At 31.5% G+C, this 19,367-nt stretch overlaps 1 protein-coding gene across 1 annotated transcript; it reads left to right on the forward strand.

The window, feature by feature from the left end:
• Positions 1–8,179: 8,179 nt before the first annotated feature.
• On the forward strand, positions 8,180–15,179 carry LOC114714293 (protein REDUCED WALL ACETYLATION 3-like). The gene is given in 18 exon segments (XM_028899021.1): positions 8,180–8,544; positions 8,630–8,688; positions 9,448–9,539; positions 10,684–10,821; positions 10,908–10,964; positions 11,038–11,110; positions 11,505–11,663; positions 12,142–12,291; positions 12,367–12,622; positions 12,751–12,866; positions 12,946–13,032; positions 13,132–13,220; positions 13,389–13,451; positions 13,559–13,615; positions 14,069–14,103; positions 14,106–14,164; positions 14,280–14,438; positions 14,741–15,179. Coding segments are annotated over 16 exon segments (1,620 nt in total). The 5' UTR covers positions 8,180–8,544; positions 8,630–8,655; the 3' UTR covers positions 14,436–14,438; positions 14,741–15,179.
• The last annotated feature ends 4,188 nt before the right edge of the window (positions 15,180–19,367 follow it).

The following is a 19,367-nucleotide window of genomic DNA, read 5'->3' on the forward strand; positions in this document are numbered from 1 at the left end:
GTGCGTATCACATCACCAGTTAATTTTTGACTCGCTCCGTCCCTTGTTTTTTTAAAAGCAACATTAGATTTTATTAATTAGATAAAAAAGTTAGTTAAAATAATAAATAGGTAAAAAATTAGAAATTTTTTTTTGCAAAATATCTTTATTTATGATAGAAAGAGTATAAGAAAGAAAATAAAAAATTATTATAATAAAAAGAATTATAAGGGAAAGAAAATGTATGATGGAGAGATGATGGTTTGAAAAATGAGATAATAAATATATTAAATATTAAAATAAGTAATTAATAGGGGTAAAATAAGAAATTTACTATAAAAATTTAAGACAATTTGAAAATGTTATTTATATTTAGAAATAAGAGGAAGATGGTGATTGTTACTTGAAAAAAAAGACGACGAAGGGAGTATTTAATTATGTGTTAATTGAATCAAGAAACTGTTGGTCAAGGCCCAGCCTCATCCCAAAACAAGGATAACATGGCTTAGTCTTGAATCTAATGATACTATTATCCTCATAATAAAAAATAAAATCTGAGAATATTAAGAAAAATTAATACTCCTCCGATCCTTAATGTAAGATCCATTTAACTAATTTGATTAGATTAAGGAAGTTAGGTAAGTTAATTAATTATAAGAAAAGTGACACATTTTTCCTAAAACACCATAATCATCTTTCTTAATACCCAATTTCCCTCTTCTACTTGATTATGATTGAGAGAGTATTCATAAGGGTAATTTAGAGAAAATTGATAAATATGAGAAATGGACCTTATATTTAGGACCAAAATCAACCAAGAATTGAGTCCTATATTAAAGACCGGAGGAGTATTTTTTTTATTTTGATTTTGTATTGAAATGAACGTTATTGGGTATCAAAAATGATTTCCCATAATTAAAATCCAAGATAAATGGATTACAATCGATCCAATTTTTGGTGTTGCTCAGACGAGTTCGGGAGAAACAGTGTGCCTGAGGCTGTGGGTTTTATGGGTTAAAGTAACAAATCTTACCAAAACTATAAATCATTATTATTTCATATCATGAGAAAAAGGGATCATTTATAAACCATTTCAAATGAAAAATCAAAATCAATAAAATAAATTACTCTTCCCATCCTTGATATGGAACCTAATTATTGAGTTAATTTTTGTCTTAAATATAAGACCAATTTCTCATATTTATTAATTTTTTTTAAATTACCTCTATGGATACTCCTTCAACCATAATCAAGTATAAGAGGAAGATGGGGTATTAAGAAAGATGATTATGGTGTTTTAGAAAAAAAATGTCACTTTGCTTATAATTAACTAACTTACTTAACTTTCTTAATCTAATCAAATTAGTTAAATAGATCTTATATTAAGGATTGGAGGAATAGTTTAAATTGAATAAATATAATAATCTAGTCTAGTGTCAATCACTATTTAAACTTTTGTAAAAGAAGCTGAGGGGCGGGTCCCTAAAGCCATTTATAGAGAGGAATGCTACATTTTAACCAAAAGAAGGCGCATGGCCGTTTGCCATCGTTAATTGTTAGAATAGGTGCGCATTTATAAATAGACTTGGAATTTTTATTAGGACTTGCTTTTCATTGGCCCGGATGAAAAACTCGGTGAGAAACGCAGCTTTGATCCTCTGACTGTATCTCTAAAGTCTTAATTTGATCTCTAAATTTTAAAATTGTCTTTTTATCTCTAGCCCTAACACTAGCAATAAAGGATGATGACCTCAGATTTTAAATATTGAAAAATAAATATTTTTCAAATGCTAACTTATAAAGTTTAATTTTTATAACAATAATTATTATTATAAAAAATTATCATTTAACATTTTCTTATACAATAAAGCTTATGTAAGTTAAGTACGTCCTAAGAGCTTATTAGGACTTGACATGTCTCCAAGCTCAAATTAACACTAATATTTTTAGAGTTCAAGGACTAAGAACTTGTTTGAAATTGTGATATGATCCTTCAAAAACAAATTTTCAATCATAAACTTATGAAGTACAAGATAAATATATAAAAAGAATTATGTCTCGATTTATATGAATGTGTTTATAAGCACAAGCACTTAAAATAAATATATACAAACAAGCTTTAAAAATATATTTTTTAAAGTTAATACTCCTCCCATCCTTAATATAAGACCCAATTGTTGAGTTGATTTTGGTCCTAAATATAAGACTCATTTCTCATATTTATCAATTTTCTCTAAATTACCCCTATAGATACTCTCTCAACTATAATCAAGTAGAAGAGGAAGATGAGGTATTAAAAAAGATGATTATGGTATTTTAGGAAAAACGTGTGATATTTCTTATAATTAACTAAATTACCTAACTTTCTTAATCTAATCAAATTAGTTAAATGGGTCTTATATTAAAGACCGGAGGAGTACCAAATTACAAGATCACATAAAGTGAGAGGATCCAATATGTAATTTTGCCAAAAAAAATTAATTATAAACAGGTTCTCTTCACTTCACATGTCCATCCATTATTGTGTAGGTGTGCGCATCATAATGTGATATTTTGTACGGGTTGAATCGTGGGGTGTAGCCAAGCTCTTGAGACTAGAGGCCAAAATTAATTATAAGGACATTCTACCTAAAGTATTTCTTTTTTGACCTGAACATAGCCTAAGGTACGAAAGTTTAGTATGTACTATTATTTCAAAGTTTGTATATCATGGAATTTGTTGATCAAATGGTAGGACCAATCGCGTATTTAAATAAAAGGTTGATGTAATGTACTGTGTTATATATGTCGGATGGTAGATGAGATGTACCTTAATATGCTTAGAGGTGGTTGTACCTTATTCTTATTATTCCTACTTTTGCCAGTTTCATTTGCTTTATTTTTATCATGAAAATGTATGTCATTTTCCTCCTCCTTTCTCCCGGCCGGTTGCTCCTCAGTCTTTTCCTTTCTCTCGTACTCTTTTTTTTTTTTTTGCCCTTTTGGTGTGTACTATAATTAAATATCATAACAATCTTAAGTAGTGGTTCCAACTTGATAATTGCCTCATCTAATTTAAAGACGTCTGATATTGTACTGCCTCCTCTTTTTAATATAAGAGCTTGTTTGATTTTTATTTTGATCTTAGATATAAGATCCTAATCCATTTTATTTATCATATTTATCTTTTTTTTTCTAAAATAGTCCTTGCAATAATAATAGTTCTGATCAATACACTTGATTAGCAATGATATTTTAGAAAAGATAACATATATTTATTACAAATAACTAATTTAACTAATCTATTTAATCTACTCAAATTAGTCAACTAACTCTTATATTAAGGATGGAATAATATAAACTATGAAGGTCAAATATGTAAGTATTGTTCTGTTAGCAACAAACCAAAGTATAAGAGTCACTTAAAGATTCAATTTAGTTCTAAATATATAAAACCTCAATTACTAAAATAAATAAATATATAAAATTTCAATCCATTTTATCTATAATATTTATTTATTTTGCCTCTTAAGTAATTCTCATGGCAATTACACATGTTAAAAAGGTTTATATCAAAAAAGTTGTAACAAAAGTATTTTAGGAAAAACAACATTCATTTATTATAAAGTAAATAACTACTTTAGCATATGTTTTTAATATTCACAAATTAGTTATTTTACTCTTATATTAAGGACCTGGGGTAGTATTATTTCTACAGTAATTTATTACTTATTTTCTTGACGTTTGATTTTATTTTCTTTTGTTTTTGAACAATTTATTTACTTTTTAAATTTATTATGATTTTGTAAATAAATAATTGAATTCATGCATAATGCATAAGATTGAAGGCAGTTTTTTTTTTTTTCGGGGGAAGATTGAAGCTACTTTATATAAAGGAACGAATGGATTTTTTTTTTTGGCCAATAGTAACGAGTGGATTGAAAACATTTGATAGTGAAAGATTTAATTTGACCATCATTGATAGTGAAAGATAAGTCATATAAAATAATTGCAGATGCAGTTTCTAAAATCTTAAATGAGAATTTAGAGTGTCAATATTTATTTTCCTTTGTTGTTTTTGCCTGGAGACACACAATTGAATGCAAACAATAAAACCATGATGCATGTTGCCAAAAAGATAACCAACCCCAACTTATATATATATATATATTATGATTATGTTTTTGGCAATATATATATATGGACAAGACGTACCTCAAGTTGTTTATATTCATTGTGTTGTTAAGTACTCCAATCACATATAGTCATGTGTTTTATTTTAAAATATTAGCATTTAATACTATTTAATTATAAATTCACATGAAACAAAAACAGATACATGACCATGTGTGATTGGAGAACTTAACATAATATAATGGATGCAAATAACTTGCCCTAAGTTTTTTCCCATATATGAACACTCAATAATACACACACGTTTATATGAGAAAGTACAATGTAATATGAAACATCATAGTGATAATTTTGGTTTTAACTTTTAACAAATAAAAAAGAATACCCATGTGAGTTATATTCACCGAAAAAATTCATCTCTCATAACTTGCCGAATCAAATATCAAATTTTTACTGAGAGAGGTGTTCATGTTTAGTATCTGACAGTGTCTCGAACAGAATTACCTCCAATAGGAATATATATATGCGTAGCAAAAAACTAATAAAAAAGCATTGATAAATTTGACTTTCTTAAATCTTAATAATATGATTATTTCAAGAACAAAGAAGTAAGAACACGATATACAACTGACTTTTCCTTTTTTGAAAATTATTCACACTAAATTAGATCAGATTCTAGGACATTGAGATCAACCATTTGACCCACTATAGGCTGAGAAAGGAACGAATTATGACCGAAAAAGTTTTTTGAAAAAACAATTATTTAATCATGGAAAGGTTCCTTAACATGTACTTTGCTTAAGAGAAGTAATAACTCCAAACAAATTATAAACGTCAGTTAAAGAAATAATTTTTTAAACCCTAAAGTTTCAATTGACTTGACTTAAGGTCTTCGTAAAAAAAAAAGTATTTGTATAAAATAAAACTCAAAGGGAAAATCTCAAAAAAATGACTGTTGAATTTTAAAATGACAAATCAGTATTGGTTACTACACTTATAAAGAAAATGATTACACTTATAAAGCAAATAACAATATATTTTTGTAGTAATTCCTAATTTGTCATTTTGAAATTCAACAGTTACTTTTTTGAGTTTTTTCCAACCTCAAAACTTTATTTTTTTTTAATTTTTGGATTTTAGAAGCGACTTTCACCTATTGACTCACTACTGAGGCGATTCAATTTATAGTATTATGAAATCAGTTTCTACCTTTTAGACAAATTGCCATAAGATCACTTGAACCAGTCGTGGCCAAATTTAAAAAAAAAATAAAAATTAATTGCTCATTTTTTCAATAAAGAAGGAAGTAAAAAAGAGGGAGATTATGAACAAAAGTTGAAAGAACAATGATTGGATCATGGATGGGTTCCTTGATATGTACTTTGCTTACCAGAGTAACGACAACGAACAAACAAATTTATTTCATAAAACTAAACAAACAAGTTAAAAAACAAAATCAAATTTGAAAGTTAGCCGTGTTTTCATTTTTATTTAAATTTATCTATTTTTTATGAAATAAATCCAGTAGGTAGATATATATTTGTACTCTATACATACACACACAGATATATATATATATATATATATTTGTCTGCCGGGGAGAAACCCCTTTCAATATGTTTTTTTTTTTTCCGCTTTTAGATGTGTAAGACACCAATAAGATGCTAGTTAATCATAGTTGACATAAATATATAATATTTATTATTATTAAATCATACACTTTTCCAAAAGCTAACAATGTTTGGACATACGAGTGGGTCGTTGAATACAAAGCGTCAGAAGCATAATAAGGATAGGAGGCAAGTGGTTCCGGTACATTTCTACTAAAATTTTAGGTAAAAATATATTAATTATCTTTATTTTTTTTTAATAAAATGCATTGTACATATATTACTTATAGTCTTAAATATAACAGAGTTGAGAGTAGAATTTGATCTTAAACATAAAATCTTAATTCATTTTATTTTTTAAATTTATAATTTTTTTAAAATATCCCTATTATCATGAAATGAGTTGACAAAAGAAGTATTCCTTTTTTCCTATTTATAGGGCAGAAAGAGAATTTTTTTGTTCTATTTATAAGTCACTTTATTAAATTTTCAACGTGAATATAGTATTTTGTCCTTAATTTATTATAGTGTACTCTTTTGGTCCTATTTATAAGATACCTCCAGCATATTTCACACAGACTAAGGAAAACCTTAAATTTCATTAGCTTTGATTTAAAATTTCAAGACTTTCCAACTTTATCCCTATTTAATATACATTATACTTCATATAAACAAAGTCAACGCAATAACAAATGAAGGGTAAAATTGTACATTTATACAGAAAATTTCTCTCAGTGCTCTATAAATAGGATAAAAATTATCTTCTCTCTTTGTCCCATAAATAGAACCAGAAGAGTAGGTAGTTATCTCTTTTAAAAGGTGTATATATTAAATATGGACAAAGTTAAAAGATTATTATATTTTACTCCCTCCGTTCCTTATTATAAGAGACATTTGATGCTTATGGCATGTTCCTATATATAAGAGACACTTACAAGTTGTCTCTACTTTTTTGTATTGATTTACTATTTTACCCATATTTATTATCTCCGACTCACACTCTCTCTCCCTCCCACTTCTCTTTCTTTTAATAAATTAATTGTTATCTCTCATGCTCTCTCTCCTTATTAATGAGGGCATTTTTGGAAAGAAATTATACTTTTTACACATTAATTGTTCTCAACTAATTTTAACTGTTTTTTTATCAACATACTTCAGTTATTTGTCTCTTATAATAAGGAACGGATGGAGTAATGAACAGTTAATGCATTTTAAGATTTTTCTTGATTTATGTAAAATATATTAAAAATACTTTGTAAATAAGACTAGAAAAGTAGGGCAGAGAAGAAAAAAAAATCATAGCTATTTATTGCAAATAATCAATTTAATCAACTTCCTTTAATCTCCTTAAATGCCTTGTACACGTATTTCCAAGTTCATGGGGTCGCCACCTTCACTCGCTAGACTTGGTAGCCTCCTAGAAAGTCCGTCAGCTGCCGCATTGGCCGGAGAAGGCTCGAAAATATAAATCTTCACACGTTGTGAATATTTTCTGCCTATCATTTTGTTCTAAATATAACCACTATATAATTAATTTATAAATATAAAAAATTAGTTAAATTATTTATTTATAATAAATATGTATTCCTCGCTTTAAAACACTTTTTTTTTAATCATTACCTTATTGACAAAAGATTTATTTGACACATGCAATCAAAGATAGTCTGGGGAAAGATTATTTCTTCTAATCTTAAATATGAAAGCTATTAAAAAATTTTAAGTTGACTTTAATATAAAATTTTAGTCTATTTTGCCTTCTAAATTATAATTTATTCTCAATTTATTCATATTGCTTACATATATTAAAATATTTTTATAAAGTTGTATTGCAAATAATTAGAAAAGATATTTTAGGCTTGACAAAAAAATATTTTAAAAAAATTAACGTATACATATATTTTTTGAAAAAGTAATTTAACTAATTTTTTAATACATGCAAATAAATCATCTAAGCCAATTGGAAGAAAAAGTGAATTAGGTATTACATTTAATGAATAACAAGCACCCAACTAAGTATTTTATATATATATATATATATATATATTGTCATCAGCTAAAGTTTTCTATTTAGGTTGGAAAATAAAAGTCTTCCATTTAAGACTTGGGAGCAATGATTTTTAACAGATAAAATTAATTTTAAGTTTAATCTTTTTTAATATTTAAACCTAATTTTTCTAAAATTTAACTAAATTCTCATAAAATTTAATACTAATAATTTTAACATATAAAAAATTATAAGTTATTAAAAATAACTGGAGATCAGAATCTAATAAATGAAATGACATTTTTAAAATCTTGGCCCTATGTGGTGATTCTGGGTCTTAGCTGTAATCATTCTTTGAAAATAAGGGGTGCGGTGCCATTAATTTACACTGCTAATTCGCTGTATTAAATAACACCCGCGTTCACAAATTAACACAGCCCGCAGGAGAGTAGTTGAGTCCTTTCTCTCTCTATCTTCTTTCTCTCTCTAAACTTACCGTTTTGCAGGAAGCAAGGAAACAAAGTACCACCACCAGCAACTAACCATAACACACCAGAACCAGAGAGGCACAGAGAAATCAAAAAAGCCTTTGATTCAAAGGCTTCGAATTTCAACCCCACCAACCACATCAGAAAAATATCATCACTATCATCAGCAAGAAGCCACTGTGACAGAGACTTCCCCTCCGACATTTTCTCTCTTCTTGAAGCAAACTCTTCCGTTGGTGCCCTTCAGATCTCCTATTCTCTTTCCTCGATCTATATCCCTCCCTCCTTCTCATTAGGGTTTTTAATCTCACCACGGATATATGATCATTCTCTGACACGCCCCCTCAAATCGGTCGCTTCCTTTCCACAGGTGGTTCCTCTTTTTGTCTCAGATTTCCAGATTTTGGGTTGCGATTATGTTGGTTTCTCACTATGGTTCGTTCGGTTTCTTGCAGTTTCGAGCCGGCATCTGGGATCGGAAATGGTGGTGTCGGGGCCAATCACGCCTGGGCAGGTGTGTAATGTTTGGTTCAATGACGCAAATCAAATTTGTTTCTTGAGATTTGGGTTATTCGTAGTGGAGGCTGGGGAGTTCGGTTGATGCGTGATGGTTCTTGCCGTATCATGCTGGCTACTTGGTGATCTGGTTGCATGCGTGTCGGTCACGTTTAATGCTCATTAAAACGGTTTTTTTTTTTTTTTTAATAATGGATCATAGGCATGCCGCTAATACGATGAGCATTTGCATGAAAAGTTATACAATTCCTTCATCATGTGATAAAAACGAAATTTTTAAGCTGAGCTGCTAAACCTGTCATGAATCCTCAAAATGTTCGTCTGTGGCGCCTAGACGCTGTGATGGGGGTTTGTTTTTTTATAATCTTGGAGGAAAAGATGATTACTTGATAAGGGTATGCATGTGATTGCAATTCGGACTTCATCGATTGACATGACACCTGTTACAATATTCTTGAAGCAAACACTTCAATGCTGTTTGCTCAAAGTATAACATGCAAAAAAAGTACAATTTAAAGTTTTTCATCTCGCTTAATAGTAGTCACTAAAGAATGCTCGTTGGATGATTAGATTCTGTCTGATTACACTGCCATGATCTTGTTCTCCTGCTCACAAATTTTTTAAAGACTCTATTTTAATGTCATCGGAGCAAAGTGAACTCAATCTAGTGTCAGATCTGATGTGTTCTTGCTTTTTGTTCAAGTTTTGCATAAAGTCTTGTAAATTTTCTGATGGAACTTTGCTTTTTGTACTCCAGGTTTCTTTTCTACTGGGTGTCATTCCAGTTTTTGTCACATGGATATATGCAGAGTACTTAGAGTACAAGAGAAGCTCGTCTCCTCCAAAAGTGTAAGCTTCTTTCCTTATTATTTTTTAGGGAAATTGGCTTTAATGGATTGGTTTTTCTCAAATTATAAAGTTTATGATTGATGTAGTTCAAGGATATGCTCCCTCTTTTCTATTTGGCTGTATTTAATGAAATGAGCCATATGGTTCTCTCAATTTAGAAGTTCAGTATTGCAGAGAAGGGAGATTTTGATGGGGATCATCGTATCATTTTTGATATATAGTGTGTGATTACACGTGTTTAACATTTAGTGCTTGTAGGGCATATAGACAGGTCACAAAGTATGGGCTTAAGGAAGTATAATAATGCCTATTTCTTTGGCGACGTGGCATTGTATTGGGCCTTTAATGTAAAACGAAATCAGAGACTGTGCATCAATGTATTCAGAAAAAAACATAGCTATATTTGAGATCTTATGAGCAAATATATGCTGCCTCTGTAGCCTTGAACTCTTTCAACCTTTGAAACAGCGTGATGGCAGTTGTGGGGCTTAGCAGACTCAGTTGGTGTCTGTTGCAGTAATCAAACCAAAACTACTAGAAAGCTATGATAAAATTTTGTTATCTGATACAATGCATATTGAGCTTAAATATTTATGCAGATGAAATGTTTGCCTTTTGTTTCATATAAGGTGCTATTTATTTATTTAAGCAAATGGATCTAAAGTTCTCGATTATTTCTTTGGGCTTAGTTGCGCTTCTTTCTTTGTGCGTCAATATTCATAAAAAATAGAGATGGCAAGATCTGAGGTTTCATGAACAATTAGGTGTTATCACTATAGCCATGAACTCTTTGGACTTTTGAAATACCCTGGTGGCAACCATGGAGCTGAACAGAATGTTTATTGCAGTGATCAAATCAAAATCAAAACTACTAAAAAGCTATAATGAAATTCTGGCAAAAGATCGATGCATAATTGAACTTAAAAATCTACTAGTGCTGATGGAATATTTGTCCTTTATTTCATGAAATGAAATTGCTATAAAGTTCTCAATCATTTCTTTGGCCTTTGACGCACTTTTTTGTTTTTCATCGCCCGTTTTAATATTTCTCTTGCTCTCTGAGGTTTTTATAGATGGATGCCATTAGAATGAGTTATCTGCGAATGATTTTTTATCCTTAATAAACCATCTTCTTGGACTTCAGTCATTCGGATACTAATCTTGATGAATTGGAGAAGGAGGCAACTAAGGAAGATGATCGGGCTGTTTTGCTGGAAGCAGGGCTTACAAGATCAGCATCAGCAAAACTCCATGTTTCATCCATCAAACTGAATCTGATTAGGTCATTTTCTATTATATAAAATGCCATGGATTTTTTGAGCTTTATTCTTCTGTTCTAGGGTCTTACCTTTTACATGATCTGTCTAGGTTTCTGACCATGGATGATTCCTTCCTGTTAGAAAATCGAATGACATTGAGGGCAATGTAAGTGCTTTTTCTGTAGGTAACTCAAAGATTGTTTTAAACTTTTTGATAATGCGTTTACATTTTTTTCCAGGTCGGAATTTGGGTTCATTCTATTTTATTTCTACACATGTGACCGCACTAATGTGCTTGGAGATTCCACAAAGGTACACGAATTCAAATGCATATGTTTGCAATCTTCCATTAAATTGCAACTACTATTATTGGCTAGCAAACCAATTCCTTTGATTCATAGTACCCTAAAAGATGCTATGTTCTAAATCGCTGTACTCTGATTATAATTTTCAATTTTCATTTTTCAATCTTACACTTAGTTTAGTTCACAATTCATCACTTCATACCCTGCACAATATTTAGTTCCAAAACATGTTTTTATTTGACTTGGTGAGGGATGCTTGACTTGAGACCTCATGCATGCACTGGAAGTGTTTTAGTGGATGAATGGTTATATGCTATATCTTTAAATCTTGTTATGAACTAAATTATGGAATTTATAATAAACTTTTGGGTAACTTTCTTAAATAACTTTTTTATTGACAGAGCTACAATCGCGATCTTTTCCTCTTTCTCTACATTCTGTTGATTATAGTCTCAGCCATGACTTCTTTGAAGAAACATAATGACACATCAGCATTTTCTGGAAGAAGCATACTTTACCTCAATCGGCATCAGACAGAGGAGTGGAAAGGATGGATGCAGGTGGGTTCTCCTTTTAGGATGATTTCAAAACTTGTAATTCCGTGAAAGAAGATGCTACATATTGCTTTGACTGGAGCTAATTTTATATACTATCTTATGATATTTCTTTATTTCATTTATTTGTTTACATATTCTATTATTAATAGTTGTTGCTAGTTGCTATCCTTATGTGGATATTTCTTTAAATTTCATTTATATTCTATAATTTGTTGGCATTTATCTAGCTCATGGAGTATTATATTGTCTAAAGATGTTAAGGTGAAACTGTGAACTGGTGGATGTTATGGGGCAGAAATTAAGATTTTCAGTTGTTGAAATGAAATATAAGTGGGCTGTAGACAAGCTAAGCATGGTGCATGTTACTTCTAGAACGTCATATTTCATATACCCAAAAATCATTTTCTGCTCTACATTATTATCAATGAGGCACATTCTACTATGTTCATGATTGCAATGATATTTATGTTCTGTTCTTCAGGTCCTCTTTCTGATGTACCACTATTTTGCGGCAACGGAGATATACAATGCAATACGTGTTTTCATTGCTGCATATGTTTGGATGACTGGATTTGGCAACTTCTCCTATTATTACATTCGAAAAGATTTTAGCCTTGCACGCTTTGCTCAGGTGATATAGAATTCCAAATTTGCACCACCCTCTTAATCCTGACAAATGTATCTGACTCATTGATCTTTGATGCAGATGATGTGGCGTCTCAATTTCTTTGTGGCCTTCTGTTGTATTGTGCTTAACAATGACTATATGCTCTATTATATTTGTCCCATGCACACACTATTTACTTTGATGGTGTATGGAGCATTGGGTATATATAATAAGTATAATGAGATAAGTTCGGTGATAGCTGTGAAGATTTTGGCATGCTTTCTTGTGGTGATACTGATTTGGGAAATCCCTGGGGTCTTTGACATAGCTTGGAGTCCATTTGCGTTCTTTTTAGGTTAGTAGTCTTCTTATCTTGAAGTTTTCTAATATTAGTTTGGTATTGATTATGTTTGCTGCTGCTTCTGATGCAAGTGAACTCTATGGATTTACTTCAAGTGCATAAAGGTCTTTTCCTTATGGCAGGTTATACTGATCCTGCAAAGCCGGATGTCCCTAGAATGCATGAGTGGCATTTTAGATCTGGACTTGATCGCTATATCTGGATAATTGGAATGATATATGCCTACTTTCATCCAAATGTAATGCTATTAATTGTTGTGCTGGGTGTTATTTCATTCTGTACACAACTATTTTAATGCTAATATTTTACCATATCAGGTTGAAAAATGGATGGAAAAATTGGAGGAGTGTGAAGCCAAGAGGAGATACACAATCAAAATAAGCATCGTTTCAGTTGCTACATTTGTGAGTCACAAGACCTGTAGTGTGATTATTTGCTCATGGTTTTCCTCTCTTGATTTTTATGACAAGTAAGAAAATATCATCTTTATGATTCCTTTCTAGGTTGGATATCTGTGGTACGAATATATATACAAGCTTGACAAGGTCTCTTACAACAAGCTTCACCCCTACACCTCATGGATTCCAATTACGTTAGTATTATATTTTCTCCTCTTTTCTATCATTCTTGTTCTTCCTTTTTTTCTTGTTTTTTCTTTCTTTCTTCATTGTAGGAAGCACATCTTAAAGATTTGAGTTGCATGTGAAGTATTTTGATTATCTTCGGTGAACTTTAACTTTTGACATTATTGATTTTCCAGAGTTTACATTTGCCTGCGGAATTTCACTCAGCAGATACGGAGTTATTCATTGACTCTCTTTGCGTATGTGTTCTTTGCCTTTATTAGTGAAGTTCTCTTTGATGGTTGTTTGGTTAGATGCATAAACTCTAATTTTCTGGTTCTTAATTTTCTTTACCTTGTATCATCAGGTGGCTCGGCAAGATTACTTTGGAGACCTATATTTCACAGTTCCACATTTGGTTGAGGTGAGTCAGCATATCAATGAACTCATTCTTTATTTCACTATGCGTTATGGCCTACGCCTTCTCTTATCCATCAAGCGTGTGGGTTGTTGCCGTTTTATTCTCATCATTGGGATGGTCAACTCACAAATAGAGCTAAGTTCCATGTGATGCTAATATGCAAAGATAGGAAAATCTGAAGAAAGATGTTTTGTGATATGTGCTTGTCATTACTTTAATATTTTAGGACAAACATACTCAGATCTTCCTGCTTAGAGGTTGCTTTCCGTTGTTCAGAGACAAGGAAAGTGTCAGATTGGCACTTACGGGACATTTCAATGATGACACTATTCCTTTTTACTTTTTTTTTTTTTTTAATTTCACCAACATCAGGGAAAATAAGAATGAAGGAAAACCTGGGCGTTTTCCCCCAGTTTAGGACTATGTGAACTCAATAGTTTTTCTATTCATTTACAGATCTAACATGCCAAATGGACAGCCGAAGTGGCTTCTTCTCTTATCCCAGAATATCCTTTGCTCAACTTTATGCTCACAACTGCTATATACGTCTTGGTAAGGAGCTATTCTCTTTGGTTTATTCAATAATTTTTTTTTTTTTAAAAATATTTCTTTCAGTCTCTATTGAACGTTGACTAAGTTGCACTTTTTGTTTCACATGGTTTTTCAGGTATCTCATCGGCTTTTTGAGTTAACAAATACACTTAAGAGTGTATTTATACCCACGAAAGATAACAAGCGGTTGCTGCACAATTTTCTCGCTGGCTTGGCCATTTCCTTTTCTTTGTATTTCCTCTCACTTGTTCTTCTCCAGATCCCTCATTAGATGGTAAGCTTTTATTAATAGCATTTGTGTCATATGAAGAATCTTGATATGCCTGGTATGCTATGCTATGCCGGTAAAGGGGTGAATCCTGTTTGACAATTGGAAAACCAGTTAAGGAACTTTCATAGAAGTATTTTTATGCTAAAAACAGTTGACAAATCCTGTAAAAACCTATGCTTAAGTTTTTTCCTTTTTTTTTTTTTATAATTTTTAAAACTTGATTTAAACTTGTGTTGGAAAACTGTTCCAGAAACAATAAAACACTATCGAACGGGTTGAGTCTCATAATATTTTAAATCTGACAGGCTTGAAAAGTCAAAACACGGAAGAGAGCTACATAGACAGTGTCGCCTTCAGAATGATGTGCTTTAAAAGAACTTAGTTGAACTAAAAATAAGGATACATTGAAATGTGGAATCTCACTTTTGGTATGGAAGTGTCGCCCTCTCTAACTCCATCAGATATCAACTTTGGTGTTTATCTGCATTGAGGAGATCTGCAGATAGAAGAGGTCAAGGGTTGCACACAGAAAAGTCAGAACCAATTCTTATATAGATTCTTTTTTTTTTCGAGATGCATAAAGGGAGAAGCTAGCCCGTGTGAAGGTTTCAGTTTTACTTTGTTATTATTTTTTTTAATTTCTTGTCTTGTTACGTCTTTTTTTTTTTTTTTTAAGGATAAGGAAAATTGTATATTCATTTTGACAATGTTAGTGGAAACATCAAGTTGTATGACCTTGTTGCCCTTCTTGTTATAAAGTTTAAAATTTAATTGGTAAAATTTCATTTAACCTGTGTGTGGTCCCCACTCCAAGTAAATAACATACTCCTCCCGTCCTTAATATAAAACCAATTTAACTGATTTGATTAAATTAAGAAAGTTAGATAAGTTAGTTAATTATAAGAAATATGACACGTTTTTTTTAAAATATCACAATCATTTTTCTTAATACCCTCTCTTCTTTCTACTTGATTATGGTTGAAAGGGAGTATCTATAGGGGTAATTTAAAGAAAATTGATAAATATGAAAAATGGGTATTATATTTAGGACTAAAACTAACTTAATAATTGGATCATATATTAAAAACTGGAAGTATATTAGTATTATACAGCTTCTTTTTTTTTGGTGGTTTGTCCCCTTCTTTTCGTAAGTAAGACATCATAATGGTACAAGTGATGAATTTCAGACCTGTCTTTATGAAAAGTAAGTAAATGTTAAATTTACTAATTAAAGTAAAATCAAAATCTGTCCATCCCAAACACTTGTAGGTCGGCAAACTTAGTTGGGAAGGGTTTAATCCTCTCTTAAAGTTCAATATTATGGGAGATCTATCTATTTAAAACAAAGCAAAATTAACATACAAGATCCTATAATTTTATCTTATTTTCATTGGAGTCGTTATAACTTCTCTATTAAATTTTGATAGTTTCTAATTATAATTATTAGCCCCCTATACTCATAATGTTTGAATTTGTAAGAGAAATAATGTTAGTATTTAATAATTTTTTTGAGAAATGTTAGTAACTAATAATGCGGCTTTCATTTACTATATATTTGGATTAATTTTGACACATGAATTTAAATAAAATAAAAATAAATTATATTACGGATTATACATAGATGCAAGAAATTTACTTCATCATTTTATTTTCTTCAAAAAACTAATTATTTTGTATTTTATACTTCATCTGATCCTATTTATAAGCTTTTAAATTTGAAAAAAGGGTGTGGTTCGTTTTATAAGCTTTAATTAAAATTTTTTTAACATTTAATATATTTTTTCAATGTTGTTCTTAATTATTTCCCTGTTATCATATTTCTCTGTATATTCTCTATCATCATTTTTTCATTTATTATAAGGGTATGCTTAGAAATAAAAGTCTCTTTCTGATCTATTTATTGTTTTTAAAATAAAAATATATTTTTAACTTATTTATTATTTTTAACTAATTTTAATTGATAATTTACTATCTGTAAATTAGTTATTTGAAACTTGTAACGAGAACGGAATGAGTAATGACTTACATGCATTTATCAGTTAATCCAAATACTTCATGGGAGGTTGATTTGGAGAATAGGACTACATCAAAACCCCCCCCCTCCCAAAAAAAAAAAAGACTGGAAACTTATAAGCATCCCCCGCTCATGGAAATCATGATACTACTCCGGTCTAATTATAAGAGCCAATTGACTAATTTGAGGAGATTAAAGAAGTAAGTAAGTTAGTTATTTGTCTTAAATAGGTGTTGTCTTTTCTAAAATATCCTTGCCAATTAAGTGTATTACTAGAATTATCATTGTTAGAGGGTTACTTTAGAAAAAAAAAATATAAATAAGAGATAAAGTGGATTGGAGTTTTATATTTAGGACCAAAATAAAAGTCAAGGGTCTTATATTAAGGACCGAGGTAGTACTACTCTAGTCTTTAATGATAAGAGTTACTTAAAAATTTAATTTGGTATTAAGCATAAGATTTCAATTCACTTGTCTATTAAATTTATAATGCTTTCTCTAAATTATTCTCTATTGATTGATTGTAAGAGATTTTATTTTATGGGATAATTTCAATATACATAATAAAGAAGGTAGTTCAAAAAAGTTAATACATATTTATTATAATTAACTAATTAAACTAATTTTTTTAATTTTTTAAATAACTCTGAAACAGCAGCTAGTATTATCAATACAGTTCAAGGAAGCGGGAAAAGCCGAACAAGAGGGAGGGAGTTGAGATAGAAGGTCACTCAAAGCCGAAAGTCCTCACTCCACATATTATCTGGCCCACATCTGCATGGCTTACGGTATATTCGGGGGAGGAAGCTTTTAATCTTTGACTTTGACCTCAGTGGAACATTAAATTACTTAAGCAAAATTCATAAAAGCTTGCTTTTCTATATCTAACCCAATTATTTATTTATGGATGAGATTTATCTACTTAGCCTTATATACTTAATATGCTTTCATTATATTCAATTATTGCAGTAGAAAAATCTCACAGGCCTCCTGTTTGTTGACGTAGTTGTACGGTTTCATTTTTTATTTTGAAAAAAGCACAGAATTTTTCTGAATCCAGAAGTTTTGTTTTTCTTTTAAGGTCAAATTTCACTTATAAACCGCGCCTTCCTTTGTTGACTAGTTGTTTATGGACTAATGAAGAGGATGTTTTTTTTGGTTTGAACAAAGTAGAATCACTGAACTGCTTTAGAAACATACCCATATCTCATTCAGTGGCTACCCAAGTGATGGATCCACTTGTTAGGGAAGGCTTGTTGAGATTATCTCCTTCTCATCATGGGATGCTGTTTGCTACATATTACTTGATCGACTTTCTTTCGCTGGCAGCGCTCTGTGCTGCCATGGCGATGGAGGTTGGAAGACGGCAAGGAACTTCTGATCGGTTTCAGATGGTGAGAGTGCTTGCAGTAGCATACATTTGGCGTTTGATGCAGTGTACATTGGGGCAAAACAAGGTCTCTCCCCTCTATTATCTGCGAGAGGTCCTCCCATTCTATGACCTCCCCATTACTCTACTCATTATTGCTGTTTTTTTCAACGCCACTCCTGGATTTGCCCGACCCCAAGAAGCTGAATTACTTCTGGCTGCTGCATTTCTGCTCTGGTTCATTACATATGTGTCCGAGGTGTGTCATTTCCTCCCTTCTCGTAGAGCCATGACAATTACATCCCTTAGCTGCTATTAACCCCCACAATTGACTTCGCTGAGGAGCTAAGTCATCAATATGCTTTACTAATGAACATGCTTTTATGAAATTGTTCTGAAATATGTGTTGCCTCAATAATGATCAAGCAGGTAAGGAAACTGAGACGGGGTATCAGCCCCACCCAAGGCTCCTCTTTCAGCACTGAGTTGCTTCATCAACAGAATAATGATGCTGCTAATAATTCAATCTCTTATACCACCGACTCTAGCCAATGGGAAACACTGGATCCTATTGATGTTCAAGTTACTGACCACTTCGCCTTCATCCTCCTGGCAGCACTATGTGTTGATTTACTGCTCCAGCTTGAAAGCCTAAAGGGGACATGTGAACTGTTTTACATAGTCATGTTGCTTGGAGCATTAAATTTTTCCCGTCTTATGCCGTCGTTGCATAGGCCGGCGAAATTAAAGGTATCTCTCGTCTGTCACCTACAAAAGGTTCTCCTATCTGCTAACCTCCCCATCACTGCAGCTATTACTGTTTTCTACGCCATCGTTCGCACATTTTCCAAAACCTTGTTCCTTGCATTATCTCTGGAGTTAGTTCTTCTGGCCTTGACCCATATGTTTATCCCCGAAAGAGTGAAATTCAACAAAACCAAGGTGAGCCATTTGTTCCCTTCTCTTAACAATTATATTCCTTAGCTGCTATTAACCCGTGCACTTGACTTCACTGTGTCCCAAAAAGTACATATGTTGTAGACAATTTGTTGAGTGGTAAATATACTTTACTAATGAAGATGCTTTTATGAACTTGTTCTAAAATGGCCGCCTCAATGATCAAGCAGGGCAAAGGACTGGAACAAAATATTAGCCTCACCCGAGCCTCTTCTTTCAACACTGACTTGGTTCATCTACAGGATTATGATTCTTCTAATAATTCAATCTCTTCTGCCACCAACTTTAGCCAATGGGAAACAGAGGATGCTGCCAGGGCTGCCGAAGTTGGAGCTGTTTCTTTGAACACTGATGAGTTGGTTGATCAAAACAATTATGATTCTTCTGGTTCAGTCTCTTCTTGTACCTCAGCTTTTAGCCAATGGGAAATACGGGATCCCCCTATTGGCGACGGTGAATTCGCATCTGTTCATGTTGCCTGTAACAGGTATGTATACAATTCTCAGACTAGATTCACATTTTGATCTTATTTTCTTCATTTCATCATTTCTTAGTGAATAATTAATGAATTATGTAGACACTTGTGTAGCCA

This window comes from Neltuma alba, unplaced genomic scaffold (genome assembly GCF_004799145.2).
Source record: "Neltuma alba isolate B1F8T4 unplaced genomic scaffold, ASM479914v2 tig00011497_pilon, whole genome shotgun sequence".
Classification (NCBI taxonomy): Eukaryota; Viridiplantae; Streptophyta; class Magnoliopsida; order Fabales; family Fabaceae; genus Neltuma; species Neltuma alba.